The following is a 17,737-nucleotide window of genomic DNA, read 5'->3' as shown; positions in this document are numbered from 1 at the left end:
GTTGTTGCCGCAATCCAGGTGATCACCCTTCCCTTTCCAGATAGAGACGACAAGTCCTGTTTTCCAGTCAGTTGTATTGATGCCTGTCTTCCAAATGGAAGCAAAAATTGCTTCCAATGCCAGGAGGACAGCCTTTCCCCCAGGCTGGAGAAGTTCACCCTTGATACCACAGATCCCTGCAGCCTTCCCTACCCTCATCTGGTTCACCATCTGCGCAGTCTCAGTGAGATTGGGTGGTTCATGGCTAATTGGGGGATCAGCCTCAAAAACCATGGACCCAGAGCCAGCCCAGCAGGTCATTATTATTATAAAACTCAGATTACTACACTCTCTGGGTACCTTGTCTGTTGTCTCAGTGTATGTATGCTTTAACCACGGTTAGTAATGTCTCGGTGACTTATTTTATTCACAACTTCACTCAGTGGTTGATGGGTGCCCTCTAGTCATGGGTGACTTCAATGCAACCACTGGCACTGACAGGGCTGGCTATGAGGATTGTGTCGGTGACCATGGTGAAAGTGGCTCCATGTTCCTTGACTTTGCAAAAGGTCAGGGGCTGCGGATCTCTGGATCCTGGTTCCAGCACCCTGAGCCGCATCTTTGGACTTGGTACTTCAATACTGGTGGTGCAGTGAAGGAGATTGATCACATCCTTGTGGGCAGATGCTGGGTCTACAGAAGTACCCAGTTTGTGAATTCTGACCACAGACTTGTTGTTGCTACTTACTTCAGTACTTAAGTACTTACTTACTTTGCTTAGGTCCAGTAGGCTACCACCTACTAGGAAAATGAGGCTGGACCTGGCCAGACTCCAAGATCAGGTTGTTTCTGATGAGTTTGCGTGCAGTTTGTGTGAGAAACTTGTGGACTTGGGTGGACTGCTAATCCTAATGTAATGAGGGAGCGCATGATAAAGACCCTGGGGGTTGCTGAAGGTTGTGTTGGTGTTACCAGTGTTCCCAGAAGTAGGTGTTTCATCTCGCAGGGCACCCTGGATATCATCGAGAGGAGCTACAGTGCATAGCTTGATGGCAACTCCGGTCTGTACTGGGAACTGAGAAGGATGACTGCGAAGGCTCTGAGGGCAGATAAGGAGGAATTTATTAGAGAAATAAATAATAAATCCTGCTTACAGAGAAATCAAAACATGCACATCTGAATCTGTTCCTTGGAGTGTCGCAGTCAGGATGGCTGATGGAACGGTCCTTAGGGATCTTGACGCATGTCACCAGAATATCCAACTTTGGACTTAAACATTAATGTGCATTTATTTATTTATTTTGTTTCACCCCACCGATTACCTTCTGTGTAGGCACAGTGCTTAATGAGTTTTAAACTACTAATGACTACTTCTTTAATATGAACATTTTGAAAAGCACTTCTCAATATGAGCATTCGAATATATTGTTCGTTTGTCTCAAAGTAGCCCTTATGTGTTATTTTCTTTTTCTAAACTGCATCCTGTCAACATCTCAGTTTTTGCCAGTTGGAATGCAAGCAGCGCTATAGATCTTTGGCAGTCTGCCACCTATAATCAGGAAAAAGTGATTGACAGCAAAGGATTAATAGATTCAGCTTTTTGGTCTTTCTCGTGATTAACAAGTGATAAAACCATCATAAAAAGAGCCATTTTAAAACAAATATTGCTGGTATTAAAAGAGCCATTTGGAACTATACAGTTCAGAAAAGTCATTGTTCAATATAAAGTCTTTAAAAGCAAGGCCATTTTGAAATAAATACTACAATAATCAAAAATGTTAAGTAACTATTGAAACAATATTGATGACATTGTATTTCATAATAATGATTTATTTAACAACATACAGTGCATCCGGAAAGTATTCACAGCGCATCACTTTTTCCACATTTTGTTATGTTACAACCTTATTCCAAAATGGATTAAATTCATTTTTTTCCTCAGAATTCTACACACAACACCCCATAATGACAATGTGAAAAAAGTTTACTTGAGGTTTTTGCAAATTTATTAAAAATAAAAAAAACTGAGAAATCACATGTACATAAGTATTCACAGCCTTTGCTCAATACTTTGTCGATGCACCTTTGGCAGCAATTACAGCCTCAAGTCTTATTGAATATGATGCCACAAGCTTGGCACACCTATCCTTGGCCAGTTTCACCCATTCCTCTTTGCAGCATCTCTCAAGCTCCATCAGGTTGGATGGGAAGTGTCAGTGCACAGCCAATCTAAGATCTCTCCAGAGATGTTCAATTGGATTCAAGTCTGGGCTCTTGCTGGGCCACTCAAGGACATTCACAGAGTTGTCCTGAAGCCACTCCTTTGATATCTTGGCTGTGTGTTTAGGGTGGTTGTCCTGCTGAAAGATGAACCGTCGCCCCAGTCTGAGGTCAAGAGCGCTCTGGAGCAGGTTTTCATCCAGGATGTCTCTGTACATTGCTGCAGTCATCTTTCCCTTTATCCTGACTAGTCTCCCAGTCCCTGCCGCTGAAAAACATCCCCACAGCATGATGCTGTCACCACCATGCTTCACTGTAGGGATGGTATTGGCCTGGTGATGAGCAGTGCCTGGTTTCCTCCAAACGGGACACCTGGCATTCACACCAAAGAGTTCAATCTTTGTCTCATCAGACCAGAGAATTTTCTTTCTCATGGTGTGAGAGTCCCTTCAGGTGCCTTTTGGCAAACTCCAGGCGGGCTGCCATGTGCCTTTTGCTAAGGAGTGGCTTCCGTCTGGCCACTCTACCATACAGGCCTGATTGGTGGATTGCTGCAGAGATGGTTGTCCTTCTGGAAGCTTCTCCTCTCTCCACAGAGGACCTCTGGAGCTCTGACAGAGTGACCATCGGGTTCTTGGTCACCTCCCTGACTAAGGCCCTTCTCCCCCGATAGCTCAGTTTAGATGGCCGGCCAGCTCTAGGAAGAGTCCTGGTGGTTTCAAACCTCTTCCAAACTTCTTCCACTTACGGATGATGGAGGCCACTGTGCTCTCACAAAGCAGCAGAAATTTTTCTGTTACCTTCCCCAGGTTTGTGCCTCAAGACCATTCTGTCTCGGAGGTCTACAGACAATTCCTTTGACTTCATGCTTGGTTTGTGCTCTGACATGAACTGTCAACTGGGGGACCTTATATAGACAGGTGTGTGCCTTTCCAAATCATGTCCAATCAATTGAATTTACCACAGGTGGACTCCAATTAAGCTGCAGAAACATCTCAAGGATGATCAGGGGAAACAGGATGCACCTGAGCTCAATTTTGAGCTTCATGGCAAAGGCTATGAATACTTATATACATGTGCTTTCTCAATTTTTTTATTTTTAATAAATTTGCAAAAATCTCAATTAAACTTTTTTCACATTGTCATTATGGGGTGTTGTGTGTAGAATTCTGAGGAAAAAAATGAATTTAATCCATTTTGGAATAAGGCTGTATCATAACAAAATGTGGAAAAAGTGATGCGCTGTGAATACTTTCCGGATGCACTGTATATAGCTGTGCTTTACTTAATTTTGAAAAATAGATTCTATATTTATGCGCATATACAATAAAATTTAACAAAGTAAAACTTTGACTAATATTTCATTTAATGTATGAGGAACTAAATGCATTTAACTTAAATACTGTGTCAGTCTGTATCAAGCTCAAGATTTTTGCAACCTGAGAATTGTTCTTTAAATAATATGATTTTCACATTGTTTTTAAAAATGTCTTTTTCCCCTGGACAAAGGAAACTAAAGTACTTTGAAAAATGCATATTTCAAAATCCTTGCAGTCTTTCAGGTTTACTCATAAATTGCTTCCTGTTCCCCACCCCCACCCCTTTTTATTTGCTGTATTGCAATAATTTTTCCAGAATCAACTAATTGTTAAAGACATGTTTTCTTCTACTGGTAAAAATAACTAGTCTCTCTTCTTCACCTTTCTGTTGGAATACCATTTATTTTTGGATGTTTCAACTTCAGTGTACACAGTATATAGCCTTTAGTGAATATCTTTTAAACACATATAACAAGTGTTGAAAGAATTCATGCCTAAACTTGAAAAAGGATGTTCAATCATGATCCCAGTTTAAGCTGGCAGAACTTGAGTAGTTTTACAAAGAATAATGGGGAAAATTTGCAATTTCCACATATACAAGCTGACTGGGGCTTAACCTCATAGACTCGAGGCTGCATTTGCTGACAACCTGCATCTACTGCAATTCAGTATTGTATAAGAATAAAATGTGAAAGCATTCAAGGCAGTGAAACATTTTATTTGCACTATATACAATACAATACAATACAATACAGTTTATTTTTGTATAGCCCAAAATCACACAGGAAGTGCCGCAATGGGCTTTAACAGGCCCTGCCTCTTGACAGCCCCCCAGCCTTGACTCTCTAAGAAGACAAGGAATAACTCCCAAAAAAAACGTAGTAGGGAAAAAATGGAAGAAACCTTGGGAAAGGTGTCTGTCTATGAAAGTATATATAAAAAGAATTATGCTTACAGATCACAGTATCACCAGAGACCTAGTATTGTGTATGGTTGACGTTGTCCTTGCATGTCAAAAGGCGATTAACAGAAACTGATGTCATTAAGGGCATCGGTCCTCTAAAAGATTTGGTTTAGTACTCCCTTAATAATAAGATTCAAAGGTCCGTTGCAAAGAATAGAGGCCATAGTACACTATGGGGGCCAACCATCCTGTTCCCCCACAGTTATGTCAAACAGGAGCTAGGGAAGCCAACAGAAACACAATCCCTAGACCTGTTGCGCTTTGGTGAGGCAAGTCTGGTATCAAAAAAATAATAGAAAGAAGAGGCAGTAAATAAGAGCTGCAAAGAAGAGAGTATAAGGACAGCAGCAACTTTGCATATTTAGGAGTTTGATGAGAAAGTGTGAACTGGTGAATGTGCTGAAACAAGAAAAGTAAAGGTGTGCTGTGTTTTCGGAGGATGAGATGTAAAGGTAAATGTGCAAGATTGCTTAGTATGAACAGTGGAAGGTACAGGTTTTTCTGGGAGGTTAGCATTTATGGTAGTACTGATGTTGGTGTATTTCTGTCAAAAAATGGGTAGACAAAGCAATGGGGAGTGAAGAAGGTGAGTGAGCATGTTGTTGTTTCTAAGGTGATTGACAGTCAACAGCAAAGGAATAGCCTCGGCATATGCAACACAGATTTGCAAAATCAATTAAGAAAAACATGCGTTTTTGGACAGACTGATGACAGTGATGTCAGGGGTACAATGGGGTTGATATTAATGGGTTGCAATTTGAATCAGCATTTTGGAGCTAGTACTGATGATTATGTGGAAGATCAAAGAGGATTTAGCTTTGGTGCTAGAAATGTTTAAGGTGAAATAATTCTGGAATTTGGTGATGCTATGGAAATGGTAGCATGCACCACCATGTTTAAAGGGAAGGAATACTAATTGACGACATGAATGGTGGAAGGAAAACGATAGGCAATTTGTTGATGATTTGTTGTTCATCAAGGCACTGTGAAAAATATAAAGGTGTTATTGAGTGGTGTAGAATGCTAATGTAAGTGTAAATTTAAATGTTGTCAATGGAGTTCTCCTACTTAAGTGACATGTTAATGTGCAGATGGAGGGCTGAGCATAGAAAAAGTTTAGGGTGGCTAGAAGAAATGCAAGGAGTTTTTCCCCATTCTGACTTCTAAAGAAGCCTGTCTAGCATTGAAGGGGAAAAGTATATAAAAGTTGTGTGAAGTACCGTGCTGTTTAGGAGTTAGGCACAGGCAATGAGGGTGGAACATTAACACAAGAATTACCAATGCCTACAAAAAACTTGTAAATCCAGCCCACCTTAAATCCCTTCTTACCTCTCTGTCAGTGTCTTGTAAATGTGCTGATCAAGACTTCAGGCTTCACACATTATATAGTTTATGTGTACATTTTGTCATTTATTACTAAAATATGAAAAAGTTTCTGTTTTAACAATGTGTTTACAAAGGTTATTGTAGAAACGGAACACACATGAGATGCATGTGTTCCAAATAATGATCTATTTCCATTCTAAAACTCCAGCACTTCACTCCCAGATAATCAATCAAGGCTGGAGCTGGGAGAACATTGTGTCCGTTCTGCGGTGTTGGGGGGATTGAATAGTAGGCTGCTTGATGCTTGTCTTGATCGACACATTTACAAGACAAAAGACGCTGACGGAGAGGTGCAAAGGGATTTAAGGTGGGATGGATTTACGAGTTTTTTCATAGGCTTTGGTAATTCTATTGTTAAGCCAAACTGAGAATCACAGAAATGAGAATGGTACAGATTGATGGATGGAGTGTCATGGAGTGAGGAGGATGAGTGCTGAGTTAAGAGTAAGATAAGAACGTCTGTATTTGGAAAATGTAGAACAAAATATCACAGCATTGTACTCATTCGCCATAATTTAATTATAACATGTATCGCCACATCAGAGTCCACACACATTGTGGGGGTCTACTTGTTTTAATACAATGCCATGGAATTTACTTTATAAAACATCTACAGTAATCCCTCCTCCATCGCGGGGGTTGCGTTCCAGAGCCACCCGCGAAATAGGAAAATCCGCGAAGTAGAAACCATATGTTTATATGGTTATTTTTATATTGTCATGCTTGGGTCACAGATTTGCGCAGAAACACAGGAGGTTGTAGAGAGACAGGAACGTTATTCAAACACTGCAAACAAACATTTGTCTCTTTTTCAAAGGTTTAAACTGTGCTCCATGACAAGACAGAGATGACAGTTCTGTCTCACAATTAAAAGAATGCAAACATATCTTCCTTTTCAAAGGAGTGCGCGTCAGGAGAGAGAGAACAAAGCAAGAAGTCAAAAAAAAAATCAATAGGGCTTTTTGGCTTTTAAGTATGCGAAGCACCGCCGGTACAAAGCTGTTGAAGGTGGCAGCTCACACCCCCTCTGTCAGGAGCAGGAAGAGAGAGAGAGAGAGAGAGAGCCACAGAAAAACAAAGTCAAAAATCAATACGTGCCCTTTGAGCTTTTAACTATGCGAAGCACCGTGCAGCATGTCCTTCAGGAAGCAGCTGCACACAGCCCCCCAGCTCACACCCCCCTACGTCAGCGCAAGAGAGAGAGAGAGAGAGAGAGAGAGAGAAAGTAAGCCGGGTAGCTTCTCAGCCATCTGCCAATAGCGTCCCTTGTATGAAATCAACTGGGCAAACCAACTGAGGAAGCATGTACCAGAAATTAAAAGACCCATTGTCCGCAGAAACCCGCGAAGCAGCGAAAAATCCATGATATATATTTAAATATGCTTACATATAAAATCCGCGATGGAGTGAAGCCGCGAAAGGCGAAGCGCGATATAGCGAGGGATCACTGTATATCCTATTGTGAATAATATTATAAAATAATCAGTGATTGCTTCTTAAATAATAATTGTTATTCAATAATCTAACCTATTCAAGTGTTAGAAATCTCCATATAGACACCCTTCAATTAAACTGTTGTCCATTTAAAATAATCATGAATTAGTCGAAATTAAGCATACAGTGGGAAGACCCGTGTCTTTCTATAATTCTACAAGTTACACATCTTCAGTTGCTCATGTGTAGCAGTCACATTAATCAATCTTGAAAATATGTCCTCACAGTTCCTCCTTTGACAAAAAGGAAGTGTTTTAAAATGAGGATCCTAGTGCTGATGCTTGTTGATGGCAGCACTGGATGAATGAAACATAAAAGAAAAAGAACAGACCATTGTGGCCGACAGGTCCACTGATATGATCTGTGCAGTACAGCTTATGGAGATCTTCACGCCAGCTGCTTTGTGGACACACTCACTATATCATCTCAGGCTGCTCTGAAAATTCCAATAATTGCCTACTTGCTTGGCTGGGTGAGGTGTGTTGCAAACTTTTTCCACCTTAGCAGTACTGTTACCTACATGGTTAAAGAGAAGCAATGTTTATTGGACTTGCCAACACAAAAATGCTAGAAAGGTTTTTGGAACAACAGCTAATAATAATAATAATAATATTTATTTGTATAGCACATTTTCATACAAAAAAGTAGCTCAAAATGCTTTACACAATGAAGAACAGTAAATAAAAAAAAATATAACAACATAAATTCAAATAAGACAATATTAGTTAACATAAAAAAAAGAGTAAGGTGCGATGGCCAGGGTGGACAGAAAAAACAAAAAAAAAAACTCCAGACGGCTGGAGAAAAAAATAAAATCTGCAGGGGTTCTAGGCCACGAGACCGCCCAGTCCCCTCTGGGCATTCTACCTAACATAAATGAAATAGTCCTCTTGTGTCTAGGGTTCTCATGGAAGGACTTGATGATGATGGACATGCACACTTCTGGCTTTTAATTCTTCACTGTTGGAACATCATGGTGCTTAAAAGAACACCGGAAAAAGAAACAGAAGAGAGAATAGGGGTTAGTACAGATTTTAGAGCTACCATGGATAGTTTTTATAATGAATTGATATACAGAATATCAGGATTAAATTACAGTGAAATTATGAGAAGGCCATGTTAAAATAATGTGTTTTCAGCAGTTTTTTTGAAGTGCTCCACTGTATTAGCCTGGCGAATTTCTATTGGTAGGCTATTCCAGATTTTAGGTGCATAACAGCAGAACTAACCATCCATCTCAGCAGCTCTGCGTACTGTGTAGGCAGCGAGATTGCTCCTGGTGTGGCTAGCATGCAGCATGCTTGTCTGCAACACATCCGTCACACTTTCCCCATCATTTCTAATATAGTGACATGTGATTTGTCATGTAGGAATCTGCTGCCCTGGATGTTCAGATGTCACAAGTTAGGGCTACTCCCCTCAAAGCAAGAGATATGGCAATGCTTTGCATAAGATCTTCATAAAGCCTAGGTACATTAACTTCACTCACTTGCCTTCTGGCTGGTATAGTATACCGCAGTTCATAAACCTGTATTATTTGGTGAAAGCCCTCATTTTCAGCATGAGTGTAGGTTATCATATCTTTACATGTAAAAACTGCTGTACATTGCTATTTTTTTGTGCATGAGGCTGTCAACTGAGATTACGTTTATGGGAGACATCGGTATAAATGATTTCTTAAATGTGTTGTGTTACAACAATACTTAACTGCTGAGCTGCACATCCTACATATGTCTTTGCAAGACAGTAACATGCTTTTTCTATAGAAAGTTTTAAAGGTACATTAGCAATGTCTACTGGTTTGGATGCCAAAAGCAAGGTAACGGAAATCTGCGTAATAATTGAGCAGGATAGAGATTCACAAGATCGATCATGAGACTTGAAGAATTGGTATCGAATCATTTAAACAAAAAAAAAAAAACAACAATTACCCAGGCCTAAGTATTAGTGCTACTCTATTATTGGAGCACTAATTTAGATTTCTGTTAATGCTGGCCCATCATTTGCCAATACAAGTACCTTCTTCCATACTATTACTGGCCATTCTCTGCATCCTCCAGTATTTCAACAAAAGGTATTACTGATTGGTTCAAGTTTGTCAGACATTATGAAAACTTTGCCTTATGATGTTTCTCTGTAATTTTGACTATATGTACTTTTTTAGCAGTCTGTTTAGGGTAATTGAAATTTGTGTCTTAAGTGTTAGTATTTTAAGGATGCTTATACATGTCATTGATGTCTCTGTTTTTGGAAGCCACTTATATTGTGTTTAGTTATTCCTGATAACCCTGCTTCTGTAGAAATCACTAATTCATTGCTTACCAGTGAATTGGCATTAGTCAGTTGGAAGACCAACACTTCTACCCTCTCTCTTGAGATGTTGAATTCAAATATCATTTTGTGGTTCTATACTATGTATAGCATTTTTACATAACCATATACCTATATGTGCTTGTGTATGTTTGTTTCCATCCTGGTATTCTGTTTTTGCTTACATCAGCCTTTGTTAAGTTTATTTTTAAGTAAACTATTCAGTATACACAACATTTTTTTTAACCTGTACCTTTCTGGGGTAGTTACTCCCAGAGGAAAAAGTTTTAAAGCTTTAAATAGTGATAGTGTCAAAAGTACCTCATCCCTTTTGACAAAGGAAAGTAAAATGTTAGAAAAATAGACCATTATCACTGCTGAGTGTTATGGTGGATTTCACCCCATTTATGCATCTGTTTTCCTCAATTTACTGAATGGATTTTATGACAGACTGGTGACATATCCAAAGATTTTTCCTACTTTTGCTATAGATGATACCAGGATAGGCTCTGGTCCCCTATGATTTTAACTTGAATTAAGTAGGTTGGAGAATGTTATGTCACATCAAAGCATATGGGCAAATAAGCACTTTTAATACCAGCATAATGAGAAACATGTTTTCTCTTTCACACAGCAAAATGCTTTACATATTTTGTTTATTAGAAGGCTTTTAACTTGCATTATTTTACTATATGTTCTTTGTCCTAAAATCAACCAGTTGGTTGAAGGCACATTTTCTGCTACTGGTAAGAGTACCATTTTTGTTCTCCAGGCACCCAGAGTGTTATAGATGTTGCTAAAAATATCTAACACTCCTAAAAATGTAGACATGCCACATCATGTTATAGTTTAATTCATTTCATACTTTTATTAAGATTTTATTTAAAATGTTTAACATAAAATAGCTATACAGTAATCCCTCCTCCATCGCGGGGGTTGCGTTCCAGAGCCACCTGCGAAATAAGAAAATCCGCGAAGTAGAAACCATATGTTTATATGGTTATTTTTATATTGTCATGCTTGGGTCACAGATTTGCGCAGAAACACAGGAGGTTGTAGAGAGACAGGAACATTATTCAAACACTGCAAACAAACATTTGTCTCTTTTTCAAAAGTTTAAACTGTGCTCCATGACAAGACAGAGATGACAGTTCTGTCTCACAATTAAAAGAATGCAAACATATCTTCCTCTTCAAAGGAGTGCGTGTCAGGAGCACAGAATGTCACATAGATAGAGAAAACAATCTCTAGCAAACAAATCAATAGGGCTGTTTGGCTTTTAAGTATGCGAAGCACCGTGGCACAAAGCTGTTGAAGGCGGCAGCTCACACCCCCTCCATCAGGAGCAGGGAGAGAGAGAGAGAGTTAGAGAGAGACAGAGTTTGTTTTTCAGTCAAAAATCAATACGTGCCCTTCGAGCTTTTAAGTATGCGAAGCACCGTGCAGCATGTCGTTTCAGGAAGCAGCTGCACAAAAGATAGCAACGTGAAGATAATCTTTCAGCATTTTTAGACGAGCGTCCGTATCGTCTAGGTGTGCGAACAGCCCCCCTGCTCAATCCCCATACGTCAGGATCAGAGAAAGTCAGCGCAAGAGAGAGAGAAAAGTAAGCAATCTAGCTTCTCAGCCATCTGCCAATAGCGTCCCTTGTATGAAATCAACTGGGCAAACCAACTGAGGAAGCATGTACCAGAAATTAAAAGACCCATTGTCCGCAGAAATCCGCGAACCAGCAAAAAATCCGCAATATATATTTAAATATGCTTATATATAAAATCCGCGATGGAGTGAAGCCGCGAAAGGCGAAGCGCGATATAGCGAGGGATCACTGTAATTTATAAAAGAGAGTTAAGCGTCATGATGACCGCAATGTATAAATTACAACACACTAACAATCTATTTTAAATCTTTATGCTAAATTATTAATTATATTATTCAGATTTGATGTCACTGCATATTCTGAAATTATAATATTAGTGTTCTGTTTCAGAAGTCATTTTTAAAGAATGCTGTTTTGTTGAACAGAAGATAATTTTTTACATCACTTTATTGTTTTAAGATCACTTTCTTAAAACAAGGTGTCATGTAAAGTGTAGTAAAAAAGTATACAGTAGGTCTTATGGGTACAGTCAATTGAAAATATTGTATCACTTGCTACAATAAATATATCAAGATTTGAGATTGTAAAATTAGTTTGTTTATATAAATATATGAGATATGAAATAATAATTTATTGTTTACTTGAATACATTTTTTTGTTTCTTATTCTAGAGCTTGCAAGAAATTCTTTGTGTTCAGCAACAGCATCACCACCTGCCAAAGCAAGACTCTCTTCCTGGGTAAATTCCTTTACCAAGTAATATTTGCTGCCATCATTATAACTTGTAAGCTGGGTAAATTCCTTTACCAAGTAGTGTTTGCTGCCATCATTATAACTTGTAAGCTGACATTTTCATTAAACTGAATGGAAACTATAATATTTGAGCTGTAATAAAACCTTTAAGTACAAGTGACATACTTTGTTTCACTCACTTGTCAACGTTTTCAGTATTCTCCTATTCATAATCAGTTTACATAATCCTTGATAGACATTTTTTTTTAATTCTGAATGCTTTTTTAGACTCTTGGACAAGAATCAGGGAACAGAGTATTTATGCAGATCAGAACAATAGATGCCCTTCAAAGGTAAAAAAAAAAAAAAGGATAGTCTATTTCAGAGTCTTGTAAAGCTGGTTTCTGCTATTGAAGCTTAAGATATGTTAGTGAAATGCATTTTTGATTTAATGTCCAGGAAAGGAGCAACAGTTACATTCTTAGTTTTGAGGCAAATACAAAACATACACCGTTGTGTCTATGGTAAAGTTATTATTATTAATACATTTTATTTATATAGCACGTTTCCCATGCTCAAGGCACTTCACAGAGTTTAGGAAAGAACGGCAGAGTATACAGTATATAGCATTGTACTAAACCAGATAAAAAAATAAAGAAGAGTAAGATAGTAAATTCAGAGAAAAAGGCCTAACAGACAACATAATTGATGGTCTTGCACACACACAGGTTACATGAGCATCTTGACATAGAGGTAAACTGAAAGAAGGGTAATAAAGTGAGGTAGAGCTGAAAGCCTTCCTGAACAGACAAGTTTTGAGTAGCTTTTTAAAAGAATTCATGGAGTCAGCTGATCTAATTAATTTCGGTAGGTCATTCCAGAGTCTGGGCGCTATACAGCTGAAGAACCTATCCCCCATGGAGTGTAGATTAGTGTGGGGTACAACAAGATTGCCAGAATCAGAGGACCTTAGTAGGCAGACAGGCACATAGTGATGGAGAAGATCACTTATGTAGTTTGGTGCAAGGTTGTTTAAGGCTTTGTAGGTTATTAGTAGAATTTTATATCCAGTTCTGTAAGACACAGGGAGCCAGTGAAGGCGAAGCAGGATGAGTGTTATGTGCTCGCTGCTGCTGGTCCATGTAAGGACTCTTGCAGCCTAGTTTTGAATAAGCCGGGAGCTGTGAGATTAGAAGGGGCACCTGCCAGTAGGGAATTACAATAATCGATGCAGGGTGTGATAAAAGCATGGACAAGGTTCTCAGCATTAGAAAAGGAGAGGAAGGAGTGAACACGTGATATGTTATGGAGGTGAAAGTAAGAAAGTTTCTTAATGTGATTTATGTGGGCGGAATAAGAAAGGAAGGAATCAAAAATGACACCAAGATTCTTTGCAGTAGAGGCAGGTCTGATGAGATCACCGCCAAGATTGACTGGGAAGGAGCTCATTTTATTAAGTTGCACTTTAGTCCCAATTTGCAGGAGTTCAGTTTTGTTGCAATTTAAATTTAAAGAGTTCTGCTTCATCCAGGTTTTAATTTCAGTGAGGCAAGTTGGATAGCTCTGATGAAGTTCCACCCTTAACATTGGAACAGAGTTGAGTATCGTCTGCATAAAAATGATAACCCAGTCCAAAGCTACGAATAATATGGCCAAGGGGAAGCATATAAATACAGAAAAGCAGAGGACTGAGGACAGAGCCCTGTGGAACTCCTTGTATTACTGGCGCTGTGCTGGACTTGCTGTTTTTAAGACTAACAAACTCTTGCCTATCAGTCAGATAGGACTTGAACCGCTGGAGGGCAGTGCCAGAGATACCCAGTATGTTCTCCATTCTGGACAATAGAATGTCATGTCTGACAGTGTCAAATGCTGCACTGAGGTCTAACAGAATTAATATACTGGTTTGTCCAGAGTCTGCTGCCATAAGCAAATCATTGGTTATCCGTAGCAGAGCAGTTTCACAGCTGTGCTGTGCTCTGAAACCAGACTGAAAGGGTCCCATTAAATTATTAGAAGTTAAGTAGTTGGTGAATTGGGAAGTTGCAACACGTTCAAGAACTTTTGACAGAAAAGGTAAGTAGGAAATAGGCTGAAAATTGTTAAGATTGTCAGCATCAAGACTAGACTTTTTTAAACATTGGGGTTACAGAAGCGGTTTTAAAAGTGAGCGTCACAAAGCCAGTGTCAAGGGATGAGTTTATTATTGTTGTAATAGTCGGGATTATGGCATGAAGGCAGGATTTAAGTAGTGAGGTGGGGATGGGGTCCAGTACACAAGTAGTCGGCCTCATCTTTCAAAGCAGGTTATTAACAAACGCAGATGTGACTGGTGAGAACTTAGAGAAGGAGCTGGATGGAGTGGGAAAACAGGGTGAAGATATAAACAGATGATGCATTTATGTTAGTTGAATTATTTAGATCTTTAATTTTGTTACGGAAAAAGTGGAGGAATTTCTCAGACTTCAGTAAAAGAGGTAGTTGGGCCAGATGTGGGTTGGAGTAGTTTATTAACTACAGAGAACAAAACCCTTGGGTTATCGTGGCCACTTTCTATTATTCTGCCATAATGGGTGTTCTTGGCAGCAGTTAGTGCTTCTCTGTAAGCTCTTTGGTGGCCAGAGAAAGCCTGGATGTGCACGGTGAGGCCAGACTTACGTGACATTCTGTCAAGGCGTCAGCCAGCTGCTTTCATAGATCAGAGTTATACCAAGGAGCTGATCGCTTGAAGGAAACCTCCTTATGTTTTAAAGGACCTGTTTTATCTAATGCTGAATGAAGGGCTATGTTATAGTGGTCAACAAGACTATCTATTGTTGATGGAGTAGGTGAAGACAGTAAAAGATCAGAAATGGATCCAGAAAGGACAGAGGGACAGATATTTTTAAGGTTTCTGTAAGAAATTTGTCGTTTACAGGTAAGAGGAGGGAGAGGTAATGAGACGGTGAAAGTACTGCTTTATGGTCAAAGAGTCCCAAATCAGTGCTTTAAGTGTTGGCAACAGATAGTCCAGATGTACGGATCAGATCCAGTATATGACCACCAGAGTGGGTGGGAAAATCAACATGTTGTGTCAAGTCAAAACAGTCCAGTAAGGATAGGAATTCATTTCTCAGTTTAGATGTGGGGATGTCAGTATGGACGTTGAAATCACCAAGAAGAATGACTCTCTGGGAAAAGAAACTTAAGTGGGTTAATAGTTCAGTCAGATCAGATAAGAAGGATGCATTGTATTTTGGAGGACGATAAAGAACAATGACTAAGACAGGACCTAATTCCTTTATTAGTTTAAGAGCCAGATACTCGAAAGACAATGGACAATCAATTGGGATTCTTTTGATGTTTAATTCCACTCTGACAATTACTACAAGTCCTCCGCCTCGTCTTGAGCTACGAGGCTCTGTGAGGAAATTGTAACCAGGTGGTGTCGCCTCTGTGAGAGACGTAGATTCATTCGGTTTTTGCCAAGTCTCCGTTAAACACAGCATATCAAGTTTGGTGTCGATGATGAACTCTGACAGCACCAATGCTTTGCCATTAAGAGATCTCGAATTAAACAATGCAATATTAGTTGATGAGACTTCTTTTTGCACAGAGCCGTGACCGGAGTTTTTTTTCACATACTGTAAATTTGGCACACTGACACTTCTATTTCCAGGGCCATGAGTAGAACGGCCAATTCCTGAGCAAATGCTGCCTGTGATCTTTTCATTCGCAGCCCGGTGGTGACCTGACACGTGAACTTGTTGCTAATCCTGAGATCTTTTCAAGTCTATTGCCATTCTATGGGGATAGTCATAGTAGAGGAACCTGAAGGATTTTCTTACTTTCGTAAAACAGTTCCTTTATTCTGATACATATTGAAATGCAAAGGTGGAAAGTAGGCCTAATGTTTTAAGATATATGTAGGAAAGTGCTAGCCGAAGGTTGAATGAGAGGACCCATATGGATTAGAAGAGGTGAGGCTACGTAGTTTGATTAGGATGCTAGAGTTCTGCTGAGAAATATGCTGTAGGTCATTTATGTTACATGGCTTTTTTTTTCTTCAAATCAATAAAATTATGTCTGCTGTTAAAACATCAGGATATTGTGTCCAAAAAATTAGTATCTGCTAGGAAGCTGCTTTCTGATTCAAGGTTTTCTGTTCCAGCATGACAAGAAGAAAGAAATCTTGAAATGATAGCAAGATCAACATTTTGTCACAGCTGTGTCATTCTCTGAAAATATACTGTATTTAAACTGTCAGTGTTTTCATATATAGAGCACTTCTAAAAGATACCATATGTAAAAACCACAAATTCCACATGCAGTAGAACACATATGTGCAGACATTTTTCATTAGGTTTTTAATGCACCTGAACAGTAACACAAGCAATATGTACAGAGAAATACATACAGAAAGCAATATGTAAATGAAAATATTAAGTAAAATCACAGTATAAATTTACCAAGTAAACAGCAACCAGAACCAACAATAAGAAAAAAAATCCATACTTTACAGAATCCCTCTTCTTGTTTAACTGAACATGTAGTCTCTCCCAGGGCTTCTTAAGCAGTCCACCTTGGCATTAGCAAAAATGCCCGATTCTGATCCAAAGCAGGTATGTCATTGATGTCACATCTAAGGTTCAGTTACATGGAAGAGAGAGAGCTTAAAAGTGTGAACTCAAAACATATTGATGAGAGAGAAAAACCATAAAAGAATTCAAGACTGGCAAAGTTAATATCCAATAAGAATTCCCTCACTAGCAATTGTAACAAGAGTAGGCTATTCTCAAAAACTCAGACTTCACCTTTGAATTAGATTTTAAGATTGATTAAGCATTTTTCATTAAGGTGGGTAGCCATTCTAGAGCTGAGGACGCTATTGCTGAATCGTTTGCCTCCAATACCCTTTATTTTTTCCTGATAATTGAAATAAGACTTGTATTTTATGATTGTTGCATATGTTAATTGAGACAAAGTATGGGTAGTCTATTTTCAGCTCTATATTTCAAAAACAATTATAAAAATGCCCTCTGACATGGAATGTTACTGGAGTTGCAGTTGTTTTTCCTGTATCTAGTTACATTTACCTATTATATTAGGGGTTAATGGGTAGACTGACTGTTTGGTATAGAGAGAGACAACTTCAGCTCTGCTTCATTTTATTCTTTCTTTTATTACCTGTTGTTATCAGTCCATACTGAATGATAATTTTTAGCTTTGATATTTCTGCTTCTAAACTGTTTTCATATTAATTACCTTTACTTTAATCTGTTTCATGTTAGCATTGTTTGTAAATTGATCTGCTTCAGGATGAATTTTGTTTCTCAGTAATTTTTAGGTTCTTTGAATCAGCAAATATTTTACAATTGAAAGTAATAAAATACTAGGGGGCTATTCCCCCTGCTTGCTTCGCTCGCCAACCCCTGGGTTTGGTTAACCGGATATACAATTTAAAGAGATTATTTTCATTTCATTCATTTCTTATTGATATTTGCCAGTAATAAACGTGTAGTGAATGAGTTATTCCCATCCCCCCGGGGCTGCTAGTGCTGTGCTGCATGATCTGCATGTCATGCTGCGCAACAATCATTTAAAAGCCTGTACAGCAGCTGCTGCTGCTTGTTACGTGCTCTGTGATCTGCATGTCACACTGTGTGACGATCATTTAAAAGCCTGTACAGCAGCTGTCCTTTTGTCTCACGTCTTTGTTTCCCGGGACGTTAGTTGCTGTCTTGTTGCTGCTGC

The 17,737-nt window shown here is 38.9% G+C and overlaps 1 protein-coding gene across 6 annotated transcripts in view; it reads left to right on the top strand.

Annotated features, from left to right (window-relative positions):
* The window catches only part of si:dkey-151g10.3 (serine/threonine-protein kinase WNK3), a 343,184-nt gene that overhangs the window by 161,511 nt on the left and 163,936 nt on the right, over positions 1-17,737 (top strand). For all 6 annotated transcript variants that reach the window (XM_051933579.1, XM_051933582.1, XM_051933581.1 and 3 more), the window contains exon 14: positions 11,944-12,011. In XM_051933579.1, coding sequence (XP_051789539.1) covers positions 11,944-12,011 — 68 coding nt within the window. The remainder of the gene's footprint in view (positions 1-11,943; positions 12,012-17,737) is intronic.

Source organism: Erpetoichthys calabaricus, chromosome 11, assembly GCF_900747795.2.
Source record: "Erpetoichthys calabaricus chromosome 11, fErpCal1.3, whole genome shotgun sequence".
Lineage (NCBI taxonomy): Eukaryota > Metazoa > Chordata > Cladistia > Polypteriformes > Polypteridae > Erpetoichthys > Erpetoichthys calabaricus.
This window is presented reverse-complemented; position numbering and strand designations above follow the sequence as displayed.